Source organism: Lates calcarifer, linkage group LG21, assembly GCF_001640805.2.
Source record: "Lates calcarifer isolate ASB-BC8 linkage group LG21, TLL_Latcal_v3, whole genome shotgun sequence".
Classification (NCBI taxonomy): Eukaryota; Metazoa; Chordata; class Actinopteri; family Centropomidae; genus Lates; species Lates calcarifer.
In genome coordinates, this window is record NC_066853.1 from 16,767,322 (window position 1) to 16,790,778 (window position 23,457).

At 40.5% G+C, this 23,457-nt stretch overlaps 2 protein-coding genes across 2 annotated transcripts; both read right to left on the reverse strand.

The window, feature by feature from the left end:
• Nucleotides 1–74: 74 nt before the first annotated feature.
• On the reverse strand, nt 75–4,910 carry LOC108875975 (mitochondrial uncoupling protein 2). The gene is made up of 6 exons (XM_051065377.1): nt 4,771–4,910; nt 4,296–4,432; nt 3,942–4,145; nt 3,201–3,302; nt 2,849–3,029; nt 75–2,753 (listed from the first exon to the last, which is right to left on the reverse strand). The coding sequence occupies exons 3-6, from the start codon at nt 4,096–4,098 to the stop codon at nt 2,639–2,641; spliced, it is 555 nt and encodes a 184-aa protein (XP_050921334.1). The 5' UTR covers nt 4,099–4,145; nt 4,296–4,432; nt 4,771–4,910; the 3' UTR covers nt 75–2,638.
• A 1,547-nt stretch (nt 4,911–6,457) lies between these two features.
• Nucleotides 6,458–23,362, reverse strand: c2cd3 (C2 domain containing 3 centriole elongation regulator). Its single transcript, XM_051065376.1, is given in 35 exon segments — nt 6,458–6,689; nt 9,185–9,293; nt 9,871–10,632; nt 11,476–11,569; nt 11,571–11,667; nt 11,769–11,918; nt 12,013–12,143; nt 12,237–12,442; nt 12,533–12,597; nt 12,691–12,829; nt 12,906–13,250; nt 13,336–13,950; nt 14,037–14,114; nt 14,208–14,476; nt 14,751–14,886; nt 14,979–15,151; nt 15,344–15,527; nt 15,618–15,801; nt 16,295–16,538; nt 17,266–17,417; nt 17,538–17,993; nt 18,092–18,223; nt 18,535–18,653; nt 18,769–18,884; nt 18,973–19,176; nt 19,810–19,919; nt 20,041–20,188; nt 20,282–20,434; nt 20,515–20,615; nt 20,617–20,648; nt 20,739–20,890; nt 21,015–21,193; nt 21,343–21,500; nt 21,586–21,855; nt 23,132–23,362. Coding segments are annotated over 33 exon segments (6,309 nt in total). The 5' UTR covers nt 23,184–23,362; the 3' UTR covers nt 6,458–6,689; nt 9,185–9,293; nt 9,871–9,967.
• Nucleotides 23,363–23,457: the final 95 nt, after the last annotated feature.

Genomic DNA, 23,457 nt, shown 5'->3' on the forward strand with positions numbered 1-23,457 from the left:
CACAGTGAAATCTGATCCAGCATCAGGATATAAGCTTTGGTTAACAAAGTTTCAAAGGTTGTTGATGTTTCTGGAAAACTTGCCTTGTCTTCTTGGGATTAGTGATTTTCTACATTTCCCAAAAGTTTTCCAAAACCCAGTAGAAACAAGTTCTGAGTGACTTAACTTTACTACATTAAATAAATAAAAACATAGAATTTACTGTGACACTATCCAATAAATAGGACCTTGTAACATACAGTGTGCAAACATTTGGTCACTCTTCTGTTTGAGATACTACACTAGATAACAAATAGAAGCAGTGATGATCAACAGCTGTTGAGTCTTGGTTCTTCGCCAAAATCACATGTTCTAATCATTTTATGCATAATTGGTTTCTCAACTAAAGGCCTCTATCCAGACACTAAGTAGTTTGTTCCAGAAAGTGAGAGAACTGGTTGTGTCTGATGACTGTGGTAACAAACAACAACAGAGATTGTAAATGGTTGACTGCACAAAAATAAAACATGTCTATCTTCATGTCTGGTAAGAACATATTTGTGTTTCCTTGAGTCTGAAACAATACTGAACAGAACACTGCTGTTTCAGTGGACTTGAACTGCTCACCGTCACTCGATATCTCTCATCATTAGCGTGCAGAGACTCCTGCCAAGGTCGGCAAAGGACTAATGACTCCACTTTTTTTCTCCTTCAAACTCAACCATTAACCCTGTCCACCCTGATATTTACCAGTATGTCTTTTGAAAAAAATCCAGTGGTAATCTTGTAAAACTCATCACCTGTTCAGTATCTTTGAACTTTCCCTCCCTCCATTGACTCATCTTGGCGCTCGTGAGGGTTAGCCAGAGTGCCATATGGCCCAGAGACGCTTGCCATACCAATTCAACCATGGAGAAACCGTGCTGGTACGACAGGAGGTGATTAGCAAGGTGGAGTGTGTTCAGAGGCTTTTGTTACACCGCAGACTTCAGTTACATCTTTGTCAGCAGCCTCTTTTGTCCTACAAGACTCAAATTGGGCAATTTTCTTGTCTGTCAGCTGATTGTTTTGTATTTCTCACCTCATTCACCTCCACATCTCTGTATTGTTTGGTGGAGGGCCTGGTTATTTTTACACAGACAAATGTAGAGCTTGTATATACACTATTTAATAATTATAAGTTAAAATACTGCAAAGTTGCTCTATGCTGAAAAATTTTATATATTTCATAAATAAGCTATACCATTAAATTACTGTATACATGAAGTGTTTTTTGACATTAGACCATGTTCTAAAAATATGGCCAGATATTATGAGGTAATGTAATATAAACGCAGTGGTTATAAAAATCTAGCCTGAAAAGCATTTTGTCAGTGGTCATATCTCACAGTTAAGAGGTGTTTTGTCTTCACACTGTTCACCTGAAAGCTCTAGTGTAGAAGGGATTATACAGTAGAGTATCTATAACAGCATTCAGTAGTAGAGCAGGTATAGAGTGATGCTTGGTGGGGTTCATTCTGTCCAAATGTAGGTCAGTGTTTGGCTGACCTCCTTTTTTTTTTTTGCATCTGCCCTCGCAAACAGGCAAAAAACAAAACAAAAACAAAAAACAAACAAACAAAACAAAAACAAAAACAAAATCATAATGGATATTTTTGGTTTATTCCATTCATATTTTATTTCATTTGTGAAATGTGTCGTTGTAATTGTATGATATACCTAGAATACAAATAAAAACTTAAATATTTATATTTTATGTATCATTGACATTATTAAAAACTTCTGCTGTGTTTTTGTATTATAATTATTATTATTTATTTTTAATAAAACTTTGGCAGTACAGACTGCATGGCTCATTCCTAATAGAGCTAAAACAATAAGTCAAATATTCCCTAGTTCCAGATTCTCAGTTGTGAGGATTTGCTGCTGTTCTTTGTATCATGTGACATTAGATTAAATATTTGGGGGATTTGGAGAGCTAGTTGGATAAAACAATCAATTGATGAAACATTATTCACTATTTTCTGGCATTTTAAAGACCAAAAGACCAAGTCACTAATTGTAGATAAAATAATTAAATTAACCTATAATCAAAATAACTGTTGACTACAACCCTTATTCCAAAATATGCATATTAACAGTAGATTTCTTTCACATTGTCATAAAAACAGGAGAGTTTTACCTAAAACCAGACGTTAGTACAAAAAACCCAACCAAGACAATAATGTGCGTAAAGACAGAACAGCCCAGATATTTGAACTTTTCATGGTAGGAACAGCGCGTGTTACTAATAACATTAACGATGGCTCTGCTTTGTTCAAGTGTGCCAGTAGATTTGATCAATCTTGTGGGATGTGTTAACTCACACTACGTGTTTTAATTGACCTTCGTCTGTGGCCAGAACCTGTGACTTCTCTGCAACTTCTCTGCTCACACTGCACACCATTTCCTTTAGGATTAATAAAGTAATATTGGGAACCAGTCAGCAAAACTTCAACATAAATCATCCCTGCAGTTTAGTTTTATCCCTGAGGAAGAACAGGTCAGGATCTGCAGCAGTCATAACCAAACTGTCTGTCTTAAGGATGTCTTGGTTTGTACAGACAGTGCTTTGCCGCAACAGCTGCACCACACAGTGCCAAATCACCTGTTAGACAGGTCAGAGCGGAGACTCCCAGGCCTTCTGAAATCTTATCACACCTCTCTTAATCTGCTCGAAACTCACAAACATCACAATGTTCCAGGAACCCAGACGAAGAAACGAGGGCATAAATCTAAAAGAAAAAAATCACATGAATCAAGACTTTTTTTTTTTGTTGCATTGTTAAACATATATGTGCTATGGTTTCTGACATGCTGCAGCACATACCCCTTATAGAAAGCTGTGGGTCCCTCTTTAATCAGCATGGTTAAGGCACAGTTCATAGCACCGCTGTACTGCCTGGGCACTGAGTTCATGAAGCGTGTTTTTACCACATCCACTGGAGACGCTACAATCGTGGTGCAGAAACCTGCTGCGAAGGCTGCTGTGAAGTGACAGGGCATGTTGTCTGTGGAGAGCAAAACATTTGATTATGACACAGAGTCGCAGAGACGATTGTGTAGAATAAATTTGGTATTTATTCATATTTTGCACTGCACTGTAACACCAGTCAGTGTAATTTCTATTTCCACTTTCATTCTATTTTAGCTTGTTTTTTATTTGAAGCGATTGAATTCACCTGTCATCAGATTGTACTTCAGAATGAGCTCTTTGATGATGTCATAGGTCACCAACTCGGAGCAGTTTACGATGGCATTACGAGCTATGTTTGGTAGACAGCCTGAAAACAAAACAGTTCAGCATTTTAAAGAATAAAATTCAACCTGAAGAACCTTAAAGAGTGGTGGATCAATTTGTACTCCTACAACATGAATCAGATAGACAGCTTAAAGAAAAAAAAAAAGAGGGACACAATTTTGATCATCTTCCTTCTCAAAACTTGGAGCCTACATTACCCACAATACAACTCAAACAGTTAACAGTTTGGTCTCAGTTTCAGGTGTGCTGTGGTACAAGCTGGAGCCACAAAAAACACTGTACAACTTTTTTCACCTATGCAGTTGTACTCCTCAAAACCTGTGAACAGAGTATGATGTGCATTCCCCTTTAAGCATGAATGTATTATGAGATAATGGGACCCTGAACACAGACAGATAACCCTGGTAGGCCTGTTCAATAATCAACCCTCGCCTTTAAGAAGGGGTATTTTTCAAACTTAACATCACTGAAAAAAATTAAGAAATTTAAGTCAAGTAAGTCATGTTGTAATCAGGCTGTTTGCTTAATTTCTAAAACTTAGACTGTTCAAATCAATACAGTGCTGCATATCATTTAGATATTATTACTAACTTTACAACGATAATACCCACTGTATACTACAACTACAATTTTTTGTCATGATTTCTCCATTTTAATTTACCTTTCCAGAGGCCTTTAACGCCCTCATCCCTGGCAATGGTCTTGTAGGCCTCAATGGTGCTGCTGTATCTCTTCACAGAGCCACTCTCAGGCAGTCGGACCTGAGCCTGGAACCTGACTTTGACCACATCAGTGGGCTGAGCGAAGGTCACTGCCATCGCCCCCGTGGTGCAGCCTGCTAGCAGCCGAGCCCCGATTCCTGTATCTGCCGTACAAGCAACTCGTATTAGACACCGGCTAACAGAGCACAGTACTTTTATTAATTATATTATCCATCACATACTATATCTCAGATTCATCTGTTGATAATCTTGTGATTAATAAAGTCTGAGGAGAGAGACGGAGCATCATTTACTTTGAGGACAGGCACACTACAAAGCTTCAGAGCAGAGCACTTCCTCACACTCAGACAGGTTTAACTTGTTAACCTAATTCTGGTGCACTGGATGATAGACAGCAGGTCTGCAGAATGGAGGGGAAAAATCTCTCCATCTAAAAAAAAGAAACTGTCAGGTTAATAACATTGCAGTGATGGAGGTGAAGCAGGTAAGGCCTCTGGCATAAACACAGGTCTGTTCCTGCCCTATTTCCTGGAACTGTTTCTTACAACACAAGCTCATAGCACTTGGCTCTTTTTGTTTCAAACACAAATGTCAGACTGTCTATGCAAAGATTAAAGCTGCAACACTTAATTGATTAAAGTATTAGTCAATATCCTGTGAGACGGGTTAACATCTGTTATTGGAGAACAAACTGGAATATGGGGGGTGAATATGGCGACAGAAACAGATTTCAGTGGCTCCACTGCTCGACTGTCTGATGACACTCACTTTCTGACCCCCTGGTGTAGACCTGCTTCATGGTGTCGTACAGGCCGATGCGGACTGAGGCAAAGCTCATCTGTCTGTGAAGCCCAGCCACCAATCCACTGTACAGACTCCTCGGGCCCTCAGTTTTCACCATGGTGAAGATGGTGCCAAACACACCCCTGTATCTCGCCTTCTGGCCTTCCAGCGAGGCTTTGGATTCACCCTGAATCTGGAGTAAACATAACACAAACAACAAAATTAATCTGTTAAAAGCTTACATACATCAATTCAGTTTGTATATAGAGTAGCACCCGTGTTGAGATATTCCTTGGGCAAGGCTGTAAATAGCATTGAGGGCATCTTGTTTCTAGGAATTACAAAACCATAGTTTTGTACATGTCTTATGTCTTTTTTAGGTCAAAAATTGAAAATGAAGATTTAGTATTTCTGCAGATAATTATATTCTAGCATTGTGTTGAGTGCATTTGAAAGCATTTGGAATATAAAATAAGGTAATCCTTTATTAGTCCCACAATGGGGAAATTTACAATCATCATTGGTATCAGTGTGTTAAATTGAGAAAGTGTTAAATTGATATTACCATTAAAATATAACAGCATTTAATTTCAATTCATTTTGTTTACTATATCAATAATCTGAAACACAGCCGGGGTTCGGTTGGGGTATCTATGACCTGGAGTGCATCCTCACCTGCAGTCTGACTTTGGCTGTGTCCAGGGGGAAAGTGACCAGGTCGGCCACACATCCAGCTGTTCCAGCTGAAAAGACCTTGACAGCGACCGTAGGGGCCAAATCGGCAGGTCCCTCCACCAACCATGATCACCGACCGAGCTCAGAGGATCAACAAAGTCGTCTGCAAAAACACCGAGCGCAGCGAGCCCATAAATCAGAAAGAGACTGAAACAGCTTCTGTCCCGCGACCGCATAAAAGCATTAGCCTATATCCTACGACGTAAACATTTGCAGAGCTGTGTATCCTGTCATGACGACTTCAAGCCCGGGGTCATCCAGGTGTGCTACCTACTGCGGCCAACGTCAAGCTCCAGATGATGACAAGTTTGTCTTTTGAAAACCAAGTTCTCTTGTTGTGCCATTAGCTCCAAACTATCTACACTGCAACGACCAGCTTCCTCAAATACCCGCACAGCAACACGGCGGTATAAGCGACATCAGCCTCCTCCACAGCTATTGACTTTTTGTACATGGATCAGCTCTTGCACCGCCCCCCCCCCCTCATCATTCCTTACTTAACTTTAGACGATGCCTCTTCCGGTGTTAAAAACATGTACAACACCTTGATGACTAATTGGCTGTGCCACCTCTACGAGAGCAATAACAAACAAACAAAAAACAAAACCACCCAACTAAAGATGTTTTAAGTTACATCGTGGAAATTGTATAAGTGTTTAGGATCTATAGGTAAGGATGTCGCTGCCTCTGCAGCATGGGCTTCTGCCTTGTTTTAGTCGGTCTTAAAAGCCCCCTTGTGCAGGTGTGGAGGACCTCTGACAGTGGAGATTCCTGGTGCCATCAATCCAGAAATAGCACAGCATCAGTCAGATGAAGCACAGTTCAAACAATCAGGCTATAAATTTTACCACAGCCTGAGGGTGTTTTAGGGAAACAGGTTCTAGGGGGAAAAAAAGCACTTTATCAACAAAAAAAAAAGTTTCCAGTGTTAAAAAAAAACAGTAAACACTAAATATTTATTTATAAAAATACAAAATGTTACATTAAAATCACATGATCTTTTCATGGTCTTAGGCTAAAACCAGCACATACTAATGATTGTCTCCAAAGTGAGCTGCAAATATTTTTGCTATCCTTTCAGTCTCTTTCTTCATAGATGATGGTGACATGTTGGGACGCTGTCGAGGACTTCTGCGATGAGGAAAGCTCTGAACAGGAGAGATCTGCCCCTGGACAAAAAAAATTAAACTGCAGAGTTAAGCGTAACAAAACCATGAGCCTCAGAATGGTACTTTCTATTCTACACAGAAATTTAAATAAATAAATGAGTAACATGGCACTGGTACAAGGCGTGACTGAAAGCAAACAACTGCATTAATTGCACTAATTATTCAAATAATAATAAAGTCTTAATGCATGAGTCACCATTTTAAACATGCAGACACAAGACTGTCCTTGGGTAACAATCATGTTTAAGACTGTCAAACAGGCTTGTCAGGTGTGTCTGGCTGTAGTGCACAGTGTGCAGTCTTTAGATCAACAAGTAACTAGCTCCAACCAGTTCTTTAAAAGGTCCCTCCCACATCACCTCTTACACCTCATACTACAGCGGCTACATGTGCAGTCAGGTCTATAAGTATTTGGACAATGATACAGTTTTTGTAATTTTGCTTCTGTACACCACCATGATAGAGATGAAACAGAGTCATCAAGATGTGATTGAAGTGTAGTCCTCTGAAAATGGAGGGACTATGTATAAAAATGGTTAGAATTCCTAAAACAATAATGGGATATTTTTGCTTAAACCACCTGAATTAAAGCTCAAAGTCTGTGCTTCAATTACATTATAAACAATTCTAGAGAAAGACTGTGCATAGGTTACTGCATTTTATAAATTTGCAGAATATAGATAAAGCAAAATCTGACACATTAATTTCTGATACAATAAAGTTTCTTTTTTGTACAAGAGCATAGCATGAAGTAATTTAAGACAACCAAAGCTGCAACAATTAACTGATTAGTCAATTCAGTCATTTCTAAGCAGAAATAACAAATATTTAATTCAATAAATAACTACCTTACGAACTCATAATGTGATATTTTTTAATACCTGTTACCTAGTCTGCTTTAATTGTGTTATTGTGTTCAATCACCACACATGCCTGAGCCCTGAGTGAGTGTTGGATGGGGTTGATTCTCTGGGCAGGGGGTGGTGTTTTGTTTTTGCAACTGAACAACCAGAGCTTTAGTTACATCACTGCAGTGTCTCTAAATAGAGTGAGTTGAAGTTGACAGACTGAATACAAACACATTAGTCTTTTGATCTTAAGATTGTTCAAACTACTTTGTCAAAATCTGCTCTAAAGTACATGTGGCAGGGAAAACACTGAAAATAAAGGTAGAGATGACATGTTTGCTTTTGCAGTTTAAAAATTGCATGGAACAATGAACACCAGCGCAGCTCAGCTTCACTGAGAACGCTGATCCCGGATAACTAGTGTCACAAAGTTGGCTATTAAATGGCTCTATCAACTCTGTTGTTTGGTTTTAACTAAATGTCAAAGATGTTAGTTCACCAAATTGGGACTACATTGGCTTCAGAAAACAGTTAGGAAGGAATAAGTGAATTTAGTTTTAGTCCAGGATAATTGTGTATGTCCCTAGCTGGTTTTAGCTTGATTTGTTGCTTTAGCTGTGTAGCCGACTGTTCAGTTTGTTTGCTTTTTAGGTGTGTTTTGCATATTTACCATACTGTTTTCTTTGAAATTATGCGTTTGAGTGGCATGAAAACATTTTATATGACAAAATAAATGTCAACCAGTCAGAACCTGTCTTCAAGTTTTGACTAAATATGCAGATACTCTAATTTTGTTTATATTGGAGTATGAAAAACATTTTAGAATACATCTTTAGTGTTTAGTAGTTTGCTTTATTGTCTGATATGGACAAACATTTTCAAATGTGATGCACATAAAAAGTTTAGGGTCAGACTCAAAGAGGAGGGCAGAAGAAAAGTAGCTAATGCCTGCTGACGTCTATCTGATTGGAGTGTTGCATTTTTAATCATGGGTTAAGTGGATTATTCTTGTGTAAAATATAAGAAAGGCCATGATTTTTATTTCCCACAGTCTCCTCATGTTAATCTGAGCTGGAGTGATGGTATCAGAATGTAAAAGCATCGTCAGGAATTCTGTCAGGAATGAAAGAAATTTAGAGCTTTTAAAAAGCAGCTGTAGTATTCATGTATCAGCGTCATGAACTTTCCCTCCATTTGTTAAGAGCTCTTTTCAAAAGAGAGTGGACAAAGGGTAAAACTGTGTGTTAACTTTCTATTTGAAATATTTGTTGAGTCTGATTACATAACACTAGGTGGACCTCAACCTGTATATGCTGTACAAATGAGTCTTAAATTACAGTAAACTTAAGTTGGTACACAGTGTCACACAGTTCTTGACTGGCCTCTGTTCAGCATGCAACATGTGAAATGTGATCTATTAATAACACAATGATTTCACGCAGCAGTTGGCTAAAATTTTAACTACAAATGTGTCAAAAACTCTCTGCAAAATTAGAATAAGTAATGAATTCATTAAACTCAAAAGTTATAATTAATACCAAGGCATGAAGATATCCTGTGAAGAGGATGAAGTATGACAGGAGTGAAACGTCAAAAGAAAGAGAGTGAGTGTAAATGCCAAAGGTGGAGTTGGTGACAAATACTCACTGGGTCACTGGATGTCTGGGAGAAGGAAGGAGCTAATTTTATGGCTCTCATTGATGCCTCCAGGTGGTGAGAGGGGAGGAAGAAATTAGGGACCTCCACAGGGACCGAGCTTGATGTAAAATGTTACGGGAAAAAAAGTACATAGAAAGCATAATGGCATCATACAGGCAAGTTACAATCAAGGATTCATGGGGAGAAACTGGTAAATGCCAAAAAGCAGTGATTTTTTAAAACAATTTTCATAGACCTCTGCAGTGTTTCTCTTCGATCAGTGACAGGTGTCATTAGTGCAAATATCACCCCAGGGCTATTTATGTAGTCCAAACCATCCTGTGTACCGACTGTACATGTCTTAGCTGTAAATGGACTGTGCGTTTGCATACTGTTGAGCTACATCTAAAATTTGCCTTGTGTTCTGTCTGAACACACAGTTACACAGTTGTTTAGACTCTTATCCATCTTATCCACTTGAAGTGGACAAAATGCAATTTATCAGAACCACAAACTGTTTTAAGTGACCCCAAGTGGTGTCATGAACCCATGATTGGGACACTCCAAGGATATGTCACACTCAGAACTAGTTTTGCTATGAATCTGTGATCTGACCTGGTTTTCTAAAGCTAGTTAAAACAGCAAAAACTAATGTGACAGGCAGACACACGTCAACAAATACTGATGAAGGATACGGTTGGAGCTGTGAATCTTGATCGTCCAGGGAAGAATCAGGGGTATCTGTGGCATGCAGTATAGAGGGTGATGGATCTGTGTCACCTGACCCCTTGTTCAGGCTTTGGGGCCTTCTGCTTGCTGTGTCCTTTCACCACCTGTCTCAGTGTCTGAAGCGTCTCCTGCTGATTCATTAAAACTGTCACTTTCCCCTTGTCTTGTACATTCGTGTTTCCCACTGGAGTCGTGAGGTTCCACATTTACCACCTGCCTCCTCTCTTCCTCATCTTGGTTCAGGTCCGGCTCCTCTGGTGCCTCCAGGCTCTCCAGAGAAACCATGTCAGGGTCTGACATCATGCTGGTCCAAGGACTGGTTTTGTCTGTTAAAGAGGTCACCTCATTTAGATGCCTTGGCTTCACCACAACCTCCTCGTAATCTTCATCCTCCCCTTCGTCATCATCATCAGCATCCTCGTCCTGTCCACGGTCTGTCCCATTTTCATCTTCATCTGTTCCTTCTTCGATTTCAACCTCAGATACTCGGACAATTGTGTAACTCCGTCTATCCTTTTCTTCCTCAGCCTCAGAGTCTGTATGGTCTTCAGACATCTTCGGAAGTGGAGACAACAGAATAGATGCATCTTCTTGGGAAGAATTTGAAGCTCTGCGTAGACTTGAGATATTTTCAGGGATAGTTTGATGGTTTTCGCTTCCGGCAGGGGAAGTTGTTGAGAAGCTGGGGGGGTTGGAAGGAATCGTTTCCAGGTGGTGTCCTCGTAGACCTATGAGAATAGGACAGTGAGGATTTTAGCAACGCTCTTGAGAAGATTAAGCTTCAGGTTTTCTTTTTTTTTACTTATCTTTGTCAGTTATCATTAAGTGCTTTTTTCTTTCAGAATTCAGCAAGATATTCAGTTTACTATCATGCTTGAAAAAAAGAGCCATGAAATCCTCATATCTGTGCAGCTAGAAATAGCAAATATTTGAAATTTTTACATAAAATCACGACTAAAACAAGTATTCCATCATCAATGGAATAGCCAATTAATTTTCTATTGATAAGACTAGCAGATTAATCAATTAATCATTACAGTAATGAACTGATTAAACTAGAAAATGGTCAGCAAATTAACAAATAACGAAAATAATTGTCAATTACCGTCCTAAAGTACCACATAATAATATAACTTGATATAAATAGCAGGAGCAGAAACACTTTCTGAGTGATGGCAATGCAGCGCTGACTTTATTCCATTAGTTGACATTTCAGAACCATCAGTACTTCTTCAGAGGACTGAAGAAGTCAGTGATACCTCCTTTTATGGAAGCAGTGTGCAGGCTACACAGTAGAGTGTCTACAATGAGCTCTGGGTCAACTGCCAAGGTTGGGTAAACTAAAACAAAGTTTACCTGCCAAGAATGATCTTTAAATGGTAAAATGATTGATACCTATTTTAGAAGGAAATGTGTCACCAATTTAAAATGATGAAATGATGTATTCACTAAAGACTATTGATGAAAAAAATCTTATTCTCTCTTATCTAATCTTAGCTGTATTTGCTGCTTGTTGCGTCATAATTTCAGACTTATTAGCAAACCAACTTTTGCATGTACAAGCAGCTCACCACTAATGATATTGTTGACTTCTCCGACTAACTGGTTGGACTTGAGAAGAAGCTGTTTTGTGTCTGTCTCTGACTCTCTGTGTTGCTCATGTTTTGGTGTGACAGTCCTGCTCAGTCACAGACGGGAAGGTGGGAGTGGAAAGTTTACGGCTGAAATATCTCTGGATGTTGTCAAGCTCACTGAGTTTTCTCCTGTGAAAACAAATAGTCCAGGTCAAAGCTCAGATTAAATTTTAAAAAAGCAAACAATTTCCATAGTAATGATGTTAGTTTGTATATCTGAGGACTGATACCTGAGTGCTGAAAACAGGAATGAGCTGGAGGGATTGATGTCACCTGCACTGCTGCTGCAGGCAGAGTGAGCTGCTGTTTGCTCCTGCAGACTCTGATGGTATAGACGTACTTTGTCCATGTGCTCAACATGACGGTCACTCTCATTGGACCTAGTTGTAAGGAGGACAAATAAATACCCAAATGGAACAACGTCAGTGGACAAATTTTTAAATAACTGTTGATTAAAAAGTGTACTTTACAAACCTCTCAGAGAACAGCCTGTCTGTGTGGTCAGGAGAGGAGATTGTCTGCTCAGGGTAGCGGCTGATGTGAGAGGGGAAGCTACTGTAGGTGGCTGTGGTATGATAGCTGAGAGGAAGGGTCTGCAATAAAGCCTGTTAATCACACACATTCAACACACATTCATTACTACTTTCACAATTAGATATTTTTTGTGGTGTGCTGTAGGTGTGAATATTTTCTCTTACAGATGAGTTTTTGGCAGCTTCTTCATTCACAGTTCTTCTCTGTCCTCTGAGGTCTTGGACTCCCTTTAGCGGAGTGATGGACACTTTGAGCTGGCCGTGACACTGACCACTGAAGTCTGTGATGTTGTACCAACCACACACTGACTGGAACCCACAGAGTAAAGGGGACAAGTCTACGGAGGCAAATCCAAGCACCCTCTCTATTTCTGAGGAAGCAAAACAATCCAACAAGAGTGAATTAATATGTCAAACAGATAAATCTGACACAAATCATAAACCAAAACTGCCTTCCATACCTCCTTTGTGCCAGACTTTGAACACGAGAGATTGCTGTGGATCAATCAGTAGCTCCTTTGAAAGCCTGGAAATTTTAAATACAACATCAGACTGATACTGTGTAGTGAATTTTAAATAATTTCAAATAATTAAGCTGAAGTTTGTTACATAATTCGACCTGCACTCATGTTGATGGTCCCAAACGGGGCAGTCAGTGTTGGCAATGACAGCTGTGGACACTGGTTCTGCAGAGTCAGCGGTGACATATGAAATGCAGCAGCATGGAGTCCCTTCACTGCGCTCTGCTAGAGGACAGCCTGTCAGAGAGAGATAAGTTTCATTTTGTGTGAAAAAAAGACAGGGAAAAATAAAAAACTTGGGTCATAAGCTCACTTTTCAGATTCAGGTGCATGGCCTGGTCCACTGCAACCGTCACAGGGAAGGAGTCATCCGTGCTCATTTCAGTGTGCTGCACAGATGTGATGTCTGGAGTGGTTCTGGAGGATTTATTCTTGTGTCTGCTTTGTGTACATGACTTTTTGGGAGTAGTGGACGAGGGAGGTTGATCTTCTCTTTCCACCTCCTCTGATAAGAGCTCACCCTGGCTGTCAGAGTCCACCTGGATGTCAGCTCCAGTAGATGCCTCCCTGGGGACAGAATCTGCTGTTAGGGTGATGTGCACCCTGAGAGCTGCCCCTTGTAGATCTGCTGCAGAGCGCCTGAACAGTGGGTATACGCCTGCCGAACCATAAAACTGTGATTATACACAAAATACAGTCATATTTTCATCAGCTAAATTATTACACGATCAATCATTTCTTACCACTGAGAGTCAGCTTCTGCTTGCGTGTCTTTGCAAGAGAGGACAGATCGATAAATGCTGAGCCAACAAGTCGGTCTGTGTCAGAGGGTCTTCTGCTTTTGTTCTTCGTGAAGGCGACCCACACCTGCACCTCTAGCCGCTCCTCTCGTAGATACCACATTAAAGGTTGGGAACTTCTCAGTTCCACAGTTCTACTTCCTTCAAAACTCACCGTGGCCTGGTTGTCCATCCCGCCCTCTACGACTGACGGGTGTTTCATCTGAGAGCAGAAGGCTTCCTGGTCATAAAACTTGTACCTGAAGTAGCAGTAGGTGGAGCGCTGAAGCTCACTGTGGCCTGGCAGAAGCAAACAGTGGACTGGTAGCCAAGCTCTAGGCATTGAAAAAGTAAGATAGAGTTTCTTGATGCTTTCTTCCCAGGCCTCTTCATCATCCTGTATTTCATAGTCACTCTGGGCCATTACCCAGCCTAAACCCTGAGCAGCTTTAATGACTCTCTCTCTGTCTGAGTGGTGGGCAAAGTTGATGGAGATCTCTAGACCCCCGACAAGGACGTGCTGGTGCTGAGAAGAACTTGTTTCCTGAGGTATATATACTCCATACCAGCCAGAAATACCTTTAAGTTAGGAAAAGGAAAAAACAATAACTGCATGTTCGTCAGAAAATCTATTTGGTCTGGCAGTATATTGGAGCACAACATACCTGTTCTTTTATGGATGAGATCAGCAAGTGGTACTTTCACTGTGCCCAACATAACATCTTTAGGCTTGGAGACATTCACTGCTGCAACAAATGGCACAAAATAAAATATTGTTACTAATGGAAGTGAAACTTCAATAAAATCTCAATAAGGCACAATACGTTTTCTTAAACCTTTGCGATTGTCTTTGTTCCAAACAGTGAAGACAGCAGAAGCCTCCTCCAGCTGCTCAGCCAGGCTGCAGGTTTCTCCAGTGCTTCTCTGAACCAGCAGATCACAAGACACCTCCATGTGGTTGTCGAACTCAGGTAAGAAGGTCCTGGCAGTTATGCGAGTACTCCTCCTCTGACTTTCAGGCAAGAAGGAGAGCTGGACTGTAACGTATGTGTTCACCCCCACGCTGGCAAAGTAGCTGAACCTTTCATCTTTTTCTGATATGATCCTGTGGCAAGAGATGCAAATACGTTCAGTTTGATGCTGTGAAATTTGGATATCTCTGCTGCTGAGACACATGTCATCAGACTAGTGAATGCAGCTGAATGTAATTTCATTTGTTGATTTCAAAACTCAGAGATGAAAATTTAACAGCATCTCCTTCCAGCAACTATGCATTAGATGTGTCGGCAGCACTCTGCTTGACACCAACATTCTAATGAGTAAATTAACACTGTATTTTAGCCTAAACGCAGCCATAAAACACAGTGGTAGTGATGTACCTTGCTGCTGCCTGCAGACCTGATGCTCTGTGCACTTGAATCACAAGTGTAACAATGCGAGAAGCAGCTCCTCTACCAGTCTGTGCCTCAGGTCTCACAGGCCGGTGCTTGTACCGAATGCACACATCTAGCAGGCCTGACAAACAAAACAAGCCAGTCACAACATTAAAGATGCTAAATATGTGTCCATACAATATCAAAATGCCATTGCTCTGTGAATCTATATACCTGAGGGCTGGGGCTGATGTCCTGGGGGACTATCTGTCCTGGGAATCAGGGGTAGGGAGAACATCTGGGCCTCATTAAGATGTTGTCTCTGCATCGTGACCATGGCACACAGCTTAGACAACGGAAGCAGTCCTTTGGCCACAAGCTGATCCCTGACATTTGGATAATAATACCTGCAGAGATACACACAATGTCCTACATGGCTATCACATGCATTTGTACACTTTGATGCAGAGGCATAATTAAGCATTATTCAGGCACATTACACCTTAGGAAGTCAGTTTCTAATCCACATTTTAGCTGTGTGATTACAGTATGTCATGTCAAGTTCAAATTCTATTTAAATGGATCAGAAAGCAACAAACCTGCACCACACTTCAAACTGGACCCCTCCTCCGCTGCTCAGGCCTTGAGTTGAAAGAGAGCTGAGCAGTAACCTCTGAACAGGAACTCCCTCAGGAGCCAGAAGCACGTGAGTCTCAGTGTGGCCAAACATCGGGTCTGGCACACAGAGGGTGGTGGTGGTACGAAACGGTTTCAGGTTCACACCTGTTGGAGATGAGATAAAAGTTAGAGTAATGCAGAGGGAAGAAAGACTTCTGTGATTTTAGTGAGTTTTTATTATCTGAATGGCCTTACTACTCTCTATGAGGTTTTGGTCCACTGTTGCAGCAGGGTCACCGTCCTGACAGGGGAAACTATACTGGACGTAGCAGTCAGCTTCACCCCACACTGTACTCTGCAGAGGTGTCAGCCCGTTGACTTTCTCCACTCTTATCACAAATAGATGCTCTCTCAAAGTTTCCCCTTGTGCTGCCATCACCTGAGGGATAAAAACAAGTGTTAAAGGAGGTGAATGGGACTTGTTATCTTGTTTGTCATCTTGTCAACACAGTCACTGTGTATTCCTGTCCACATTCACTCACTGAGTAAAGAAAGAGGACATGAACTGGTTGAAAGGTGCGGCTTTCTTTACATATTTGCACACACATACAGTACGTGTTGTTATATAAGATAAACAGCCTAGGAGGAGAGTGAGGCATTGAGTCTGAACCTTTCCAGATGACATTAGCATGAGATGAGTGATTCTTAAATCTTCAAATAATCCACATTCACTATCTAACTCATTGGTAACACTTTTGAATTATGCACACTTAATTCTTTGCAGTTTTAGCACTTAATTCTGCATCAACATTTTCTGGTAAAAGTCCCCAGGCACTTCTCTATAAACAGCCTGTCTACCTGCAATTATCTGTCTGACAAGATCACATTCAAAAATTCTGCACTTGCATTGTGTTACCAAAATTATCAATGACCTTTGTTTGAGAATGTGGCTGGTGATCGAGCAGATGAACTGGTTTCACAAGATGAGACAAACAGTCATATTCCTCATCCCTGGTGCGCTGGAGGGCGACTATCTGCTCTGATCCTCCCATAGCCAGAACAACCCTGAGGTTTCCTTTACAACTCCCTGAGAACACGTCAATGACCGGCATGTAGCAGTCTACCCCTAAAACAGGGTACTGCGCCTGGAGAAGCAGGTGGGCTATCTTTGGATCCCTGGAGAAGAGAGAAAAAAAGACAGAGGATGGTTACTAGTTTCAGATGCAGCGTTTCTATGACAAGTGTAATTTAGGCCAAATTTACAGTGTGTGCTGTGTCATTTGGAGGATAATTTCATTTTGTAGAGTTCAGAACATTTATGGCATGTTGTGACATTTTACAACATATTCTCTGAGCAGGTGTATCACAGTGCCTCCCAGAGGGCAGGTGTGTTACTGTTTTTGTTTTTTGCAATCCAGAAAAAGATGAACATATTGCAACACATGACAACATATTACAAGAAGTGAATTAAGAACAGATAACAGAACAATCAACAACAAAATAAAAACGCATAACAAATCTCAACACATATAGTAGCTAATCCAAAGAAAATAAGCAAAACATAACATTGTATGGCAATTACATAAACCATTTAGCAAAAACAGGCTGTCTGACTCATTCATTGGCAGAGATAAGTCCTTGAAGCTCCAATAAAGCCTACCAGTGTGAGTACAAATTTAAGAAAATTACACAAAATACCTGTGTACTGTGTAAATGTGCCTACTGCATCTCTGAAATTAGGTTATAGCTTCTCTCCATTTCACTTGTAGTAGCCCCCCAAGCTAACTAACCAAACTTTACTATCAAAGATGAGAGAGAAAACCAACTAATATTCACACTAATATTCAACAGTCATTAAAAGTTGAAGACTAGTTTTTGTCTGTGTTGTCTTTCCCTGACTTACCTAAATGACATGTAGAACTGGTGAAGAGGTAATTTAACAAGACCCACGAGACGATCTTGCTGAGAGCTTCCAGTTTTCTGCCACACCTCGATTACCATCACATTATTCTTCATCCGCTCCAACAGCTTAGTTGTTAAAGCCACAGGAGTGACCTAAGACAAAGAATGGAGAAAATGTTTTATGGGTGAATAGGATCCTGCATTTAAACTGTTTGACTGTAGCTTAATTTCAAATTTTAGATACAGTTAGGAGACTTGATCTCCTGGACTAACCTGAACAAAGTTAAAAGAAGGGTTTGCTTGACCCCAGCTGACAACAGATCTCGCCATCTCATCGCACCAAAAGAGTTTACAGTTCAAGTACACATTTGGAGCCTGCACGGGCCCACAGCTGAAGTTCTTTCCATCTGGCACCATGAGTAAAGTATGCAGCAGGACCTCAGGGTCCTCCTCCACCTGCTGCCTTGATTTATAAGGTGATGTGTGGAGGCCGGGATGAGGAGTGGGTTCTTTTGTGGGTTTCTGTGGACTCCAAATATTAAGCCTGGAGTTTTCTAAAGAGGGAGTAGGTAACTCCTCTCTGCCAGTATGAACAGGTTGAGGTCTGGGGCTCGTCTCTCTCTGAGGACTAAGTGCAGTTTGTGAAGGCGATGTGTCTCTCCAAGCCAGCTTGTGTTTGCTTTTTCCAGAGGAGAAATTTTTGCTGTCTGTGGCAAGTTGTAGTGACACCTAAAAAAAATAAAATTATACTTTTATTATTCCCATTTGGGTCACAAGTATTGGGCTTGGAAAACATAACTTTCTGGGTTAAGAAAACAGAATATTACCACGAGTGGTCCAATCTCCTTTGCTTCGCGGTGTCCTTCCAGGTTTTGTACAGGTAAGACAACAGACTGCGTCAGCTGCTTGCTCTGCAGCAGATAACGCAGTGGGTGAACTGCCTTACCGACGGCAACAGGCTGCAACAACAAAGGGCATGGTCATTATGGTTTGTCTGATGAGTTTTATTGAATGTAGATCTAAGCAACTGAAAGAAAAAGGAAAACATGAATTTGTTATTTATGCTAAATAACAGTACTAATATGTTAAAATTGCAGGTTACTATTACAAGAAGTACTTACACTACAACCACTAAATGTAGGTATGTAAACTTTAGGGTATACATTTGTCAAGAAACAAATTCCCAAAAGTCAGTCGCTCTTAATTGCTCATTTTATTTATACTCCTTTTAACCAATCAAATGAATAATGTTCATTTCAGAGCTACGTACTTTCTTTTGGTCGTTCTTCCGTGAGTAAATCGTGAAAATCAGATCAGTTTCCCACCACTGTTTAACTGTTTCTGTGCTGAAGTGGACAGGAAATACAGAGTGCTGGAGGAACTTCACCGCTTAAAAACAAAAAAGAAATATATGTCAGATACAGTCACAAAACCAGTACCACAGACTGACAAAGACAGTGTTTTTCACTAAGGAGGGTTTCATAAAAGCATTAACAGGTCATACCTCCTCCTGTGATTTTGCTGGAAACAGCTCTGGTCACCTCACCACCCACAGCTTTGCCACCATCATACCGACTAGAAGTAGACGCCATTGGGAGTGCGTACTCAACAAAGTAAGTGCTGGAAAAAAAAAGAAGACAGACTTTTGTTAGTCATGGTAACAATTGTATTTTTACATGAGACCAACATAATGTCATGTTTTGCCTACCACTTTTTGTTGGTTAATGGTCGAGGAGGTTTCCCTTTATTGGAGGTCTTCCTCGGTGTGGTGGTGGTGGTGCCTGTAGGTACGGTAAGGTAGTCGATGGTCACTCTCGCTACTTGGATCAAACTCAGCAAAGTCAACTGCTCTGCGCTCAGGCCAGGAAGAATACCAACACCATCTGGAGACTGCTGTTGCCCTGGATTTAGGCTGGACACAGTGAAAATATGGTGAATAACTGTATTTAGGAGACAAAAAATAATATGGTTATATCTAGTTAATTCTGCATATTATATATTTTTAAGCATACTATATGCTATATCCTGTGCAGCTGCTTGATTAACCTGGCCAATTTCCTTAAGGTGAAGACATGTCCTTTCATAGTTTTACAGTTTGATGGCCAAGTCTCTTCTACCAGTGGCTATCAAACTGTATAACTCCTCCCTCTTCTGCAGGAGTGACAACTGATAACAATAATTACAATATTACCAGTATCATATGCAATACTACTTTTATGCTGGAGTTAATGTCATATATTCTACTCATTATCATGTGCTACATTATTCACTATCATGCGCAACATTATTACATTATTTATATATATATATATATTTTTGTGTTGTGTGTGTTACTGTATATATAGGAGCAATCTCTGGCACAAGAATTTCCTTTATTTAAGTTCTATATTATCTTATCTTAAATCCACGTCACACCGTCATTACGTACTTTTTAGAGTGGCTACCTTAGGTGAAAGGATTAAAAACCCACCTCCCTTCATGAGCCTCTAAAAGGAGCTTTTACTGTCCAAGCAGCATGGCTCAAGAAGCGTGTAAAGGTCCTTACCCTCCACTAATCTTGGGTCCAGACCGTGTCAGCTGTTTTGGTTGATTTTTCTTCGAGGACATTATTTCTTGACCGTCTGCCTCTCTGTCATCTGGTCTGACATCTGACATCTGAAAGAAGGCAAGAATGACTTAAAACAACCTTCTGCTAGAATACCAAGTGAACTGAAACTTGTTTATAACATAGAGCATGTGTTGTTTCTTGACAGTCATCAGAAAATCTTCCACTCACAGGAGTTTTGTAGAACAAATTTTCCAGTAAGCTCTGATCGTACTGTGGATCATTGAGCTCACTATCCCCACAAACACTGCTGTGGCCAGACAGAGATTCAGGGGAGAGGCCCTCTACATCCCAGAGAGGCAAAGGAGATGTGTTTAAGCTAAAAAAAAAAAAAAGAAGAGAACACATCTTAGGAAAAAGAAACTTCTTAACATTTTCCTTCACATTTGGAAGTAAATACACACATAAGTACCTGCCAAGGAGAAGATCTACAGCTCTGTTGTCCATGTCAGCAACACATTCTAAGCCAGAGTCTGAGACTACAGTCATATCCTCAGAGTGTTTGAGAGCTGAATCAGCATGCAGAATATTTTGAAGAAACATCCCAGGAGGAGAGGGAATGGGCCTGCAGACACAGAAATAAAGTACTGTAAACTGTGCATTATAATATTACTGTTTTTTTAAACTAATTTTTGAAACACTCACTTGGAAGGGGGTAGGATGTTGTCCTTTGGGAGAGGCAGAGGGGTATCTTTCAGAGCCGGGGCTGAATCCATGTTACAAGTCAAAGCTGATACCACCATGGCGATTTCTAAGCTTGTTCCCACGCTCTAAAATAACTGAGATGAAAGGAAATGTCAGATATTTGTTCAGAAACAGTCAAACTTGTAGTTAAGCCGATCTGACATGTAGTAATACTAGCAACCAACCAGAGATGATATCATTGGGTGGCTCCTGATTTGAGGGATTCACAGCTGTTTGACTGGTCTGAGATCGGTTTGTTATCGGCATCTGATTCTCAAGCAACCCTCCTTTGCCTTCATCTTTCTGGGCATTTTGGAAATATAAGTGGTCTTTCCCTCTGAAAATATTACAACCATACATGCAATAACATCATTATGCTCAAATTTAAACTCCCAAGTGGCGAGCTATCACAATAAGACACAGGCATTTAATCATGAATAGCAACAACATAACCTTCAAACCTTGGTGTGTTTCCATTGCTGCTCCCGACTGATTCTTTTCCGCTGCCAGCTGAGAGTGATCTGGGCAGCAAGGGCACAGTCAGTGTGGCAACTTGTGGTCCTTCAACGCTTATATCGGTGGCAGGACCTGAGCTGCTGCTGTCATAGGCTTCAGCCAGTGGTTCCAAATTAAGTGAAACCTGAGGGAGTAAAAGGTAAAATTAAAAGCTGCAATCTTGTGTATGAATAGTGTGAGTATTTTAGGACTTATGTGTATTGGCTGCACTATCATTTAATTATTTTTTGCCATAGAAGCTGTCTTCAGGGGAATTTTCATGTTTCCACACACCTGTAGCTCTCCCAGCTTTTCAGATGTTGGCGATACAAGGGTGTAAAATCCACTAATGGGGTGTGACAGAGAAAGACGGGAGATGCCAGCCACCTGAGCCCGGGCAATAGGCAAATGATCCGCTTTTGTCAGAACTTCCAGCACCAATGAGCCCATATCTGTTCATAAATGACAAGTTGCAGCTTTAAAAATATATGTTTAGCAGTATAGCCGCCTCAAAAATATATGAGTCTTCTTAGTTACCTGTAAGATATGAGGTGAACTGTTTTGGCCCACAGCGGATGGCGAAGCGAGCTGTGGTCTTGATGCTCTTCTGTGAGAGCTGTGATCCATCTCTTGGAAAGAAGTGTGTCCCATTGGATGACTCTCCCCACCAGCGAAGTCTGATGAACGTTGCAGAGGGAGGCTTGTGGACTGTCCATAACATCCGGCTTATCGTCACCCGCAGGAAGCATCTCAGCTGGCCCTCGACCAGAGGAGGGAGGCTGGTGGAGGGGGACACATCGCTGGAGACTGCAAAAGAGTTACTTTGGATTACACCGAAGGCAAGAAAAAAGCAATTTTTTTATTGTCTTTCTGCAGAATATAATGATGATAGGATCTTAACATGTTTAAGTTAATGAGCCTTAAAGGATAAGCAGTATAGATAATGAATGAATGAATGAAATGAATGATTCTTTTATAGGTGATTTTGCAGACATTTGCTATACTATGATATATTCATATCTGAAAATATTAATATTGTGATAACGATTTCAGCCACATCAACCAGCCTCACTATAGAAAGCTACAGATGAGCGGAAAGCCTGCAAATCTATCACACTGCATACAAGAAATATTCAAAATAAAACTCTCTGAACTACTGTTATTACTTCTAAAGCAAAAATGTCAAAAGTTCACTGGTTCCAGCTTTTCAGTTGTTGGGATTTGCTGCTTTTCTTTGTCCTATATGACAGTAAACTGAATATATTGGAGTTTTGGATAGCTGATTGAATCAAACAAACAGTTAAATGCCAAATATCCAGCTCCTCAAAAGTGAGATTTTGATGTATTTTCTTAGTCAAACATGATTTAACCTTAGGTTTTGGACTGGTGGCCAGACAAACCAAGACATTTGAAGACAACTAACTGAGAAAATTAACATTATCTTACCATGAAAATTATTATTTGTTCAAGCTCTGAGTTTTTAAGTTAAATAGATTTGATGTTATTGCTAATAATGCAATAACTGGGTAAATGTGTGTATTTGAAACTGAAAGCAAGCTGACACTAAGTCTGTTGATGCTGCTGGAACTGTGAATTTCCCGTGCGGATTAATAAGTATCTATCTATCTATCTATCTATCTATCTATCTATCTATCTATCTATCTATTGTGTGGACACAGCACTTCACCTCAATGTTGGAAATTAATCACAACAACTAAATCAAAACCCCACTGTCAGAGTCTAATTACATCCCGGGCATTAAGGAGACTGATAAAGGTGATTCTACCCTCAAGGCCGATATAATATTTTAGAGCATGTTCTTTAAAGACTTTAAAAAAAAGGTTATAAGTCTGTTTTACAGCATTCTTTGGCAAAACCACTAACTACTCCAAAACGTGAACAACGTTAGAAACTAGGCACATTAAAAACGCTGACAACACATGTAAAAACATCAACATAAACCAAGGGAGCAAATTTAATGAGCATAACATTAGCTAGCGAGCTAACAAGCGAGGCTAATGTGAGACTGACAGCTATTTAACAACATTAGCATTAGCGGCTAGCTGAACTAACAACAGTTTACCTTTCCTCTTGCTGCTTCCAGCTTTGACCGTCCTCTGTTTCCTGCTCTTCATCCCTCAGTAAATACGAGTACTGAACACCAGCCAGGCTAATACAGTGTCTGAACAGTTACCAGACATGATTTTATCACCCTCCGACCAACTAATAATCCGTTTAGCAGAGCTGCTTGAGGTGCACACACAGACACACACACACCCACAAACGTATAGACAGATACAAACGGCAGCGCGCAAAACTGTTTCCGAGCAACAAAGTCCAACCGATAACTTTTGTCCCGCCTCCACTGCCGCTGCCACGTACAGCGGCATTATGGGAAACTGAGTTTAT

Coding starts and splice junctions, on each gene's coding strand:
- LOC108875975 (XM_051065377.1), bottom strand. CDS start 4,098: ATGGCAGTGACCTTCGCTCAGCCCACTGATGTGGTCAAAGTCAGGTTC. Junction 3,303..3,941: donor CGTTAAAGGCCTCTGGAAAG/GTAAATTAAAAT, acceptor TTTTGTTTTCAG/GCTGTCTACCAAACATAGCT. Junction 2,754..2,848: donor CCCACAGCTTTCTATAAGGG/GTATGTGCTGCA, acceptor TTTTTCTTTTAG/ATTTATGCCCTCGTTTCTTC.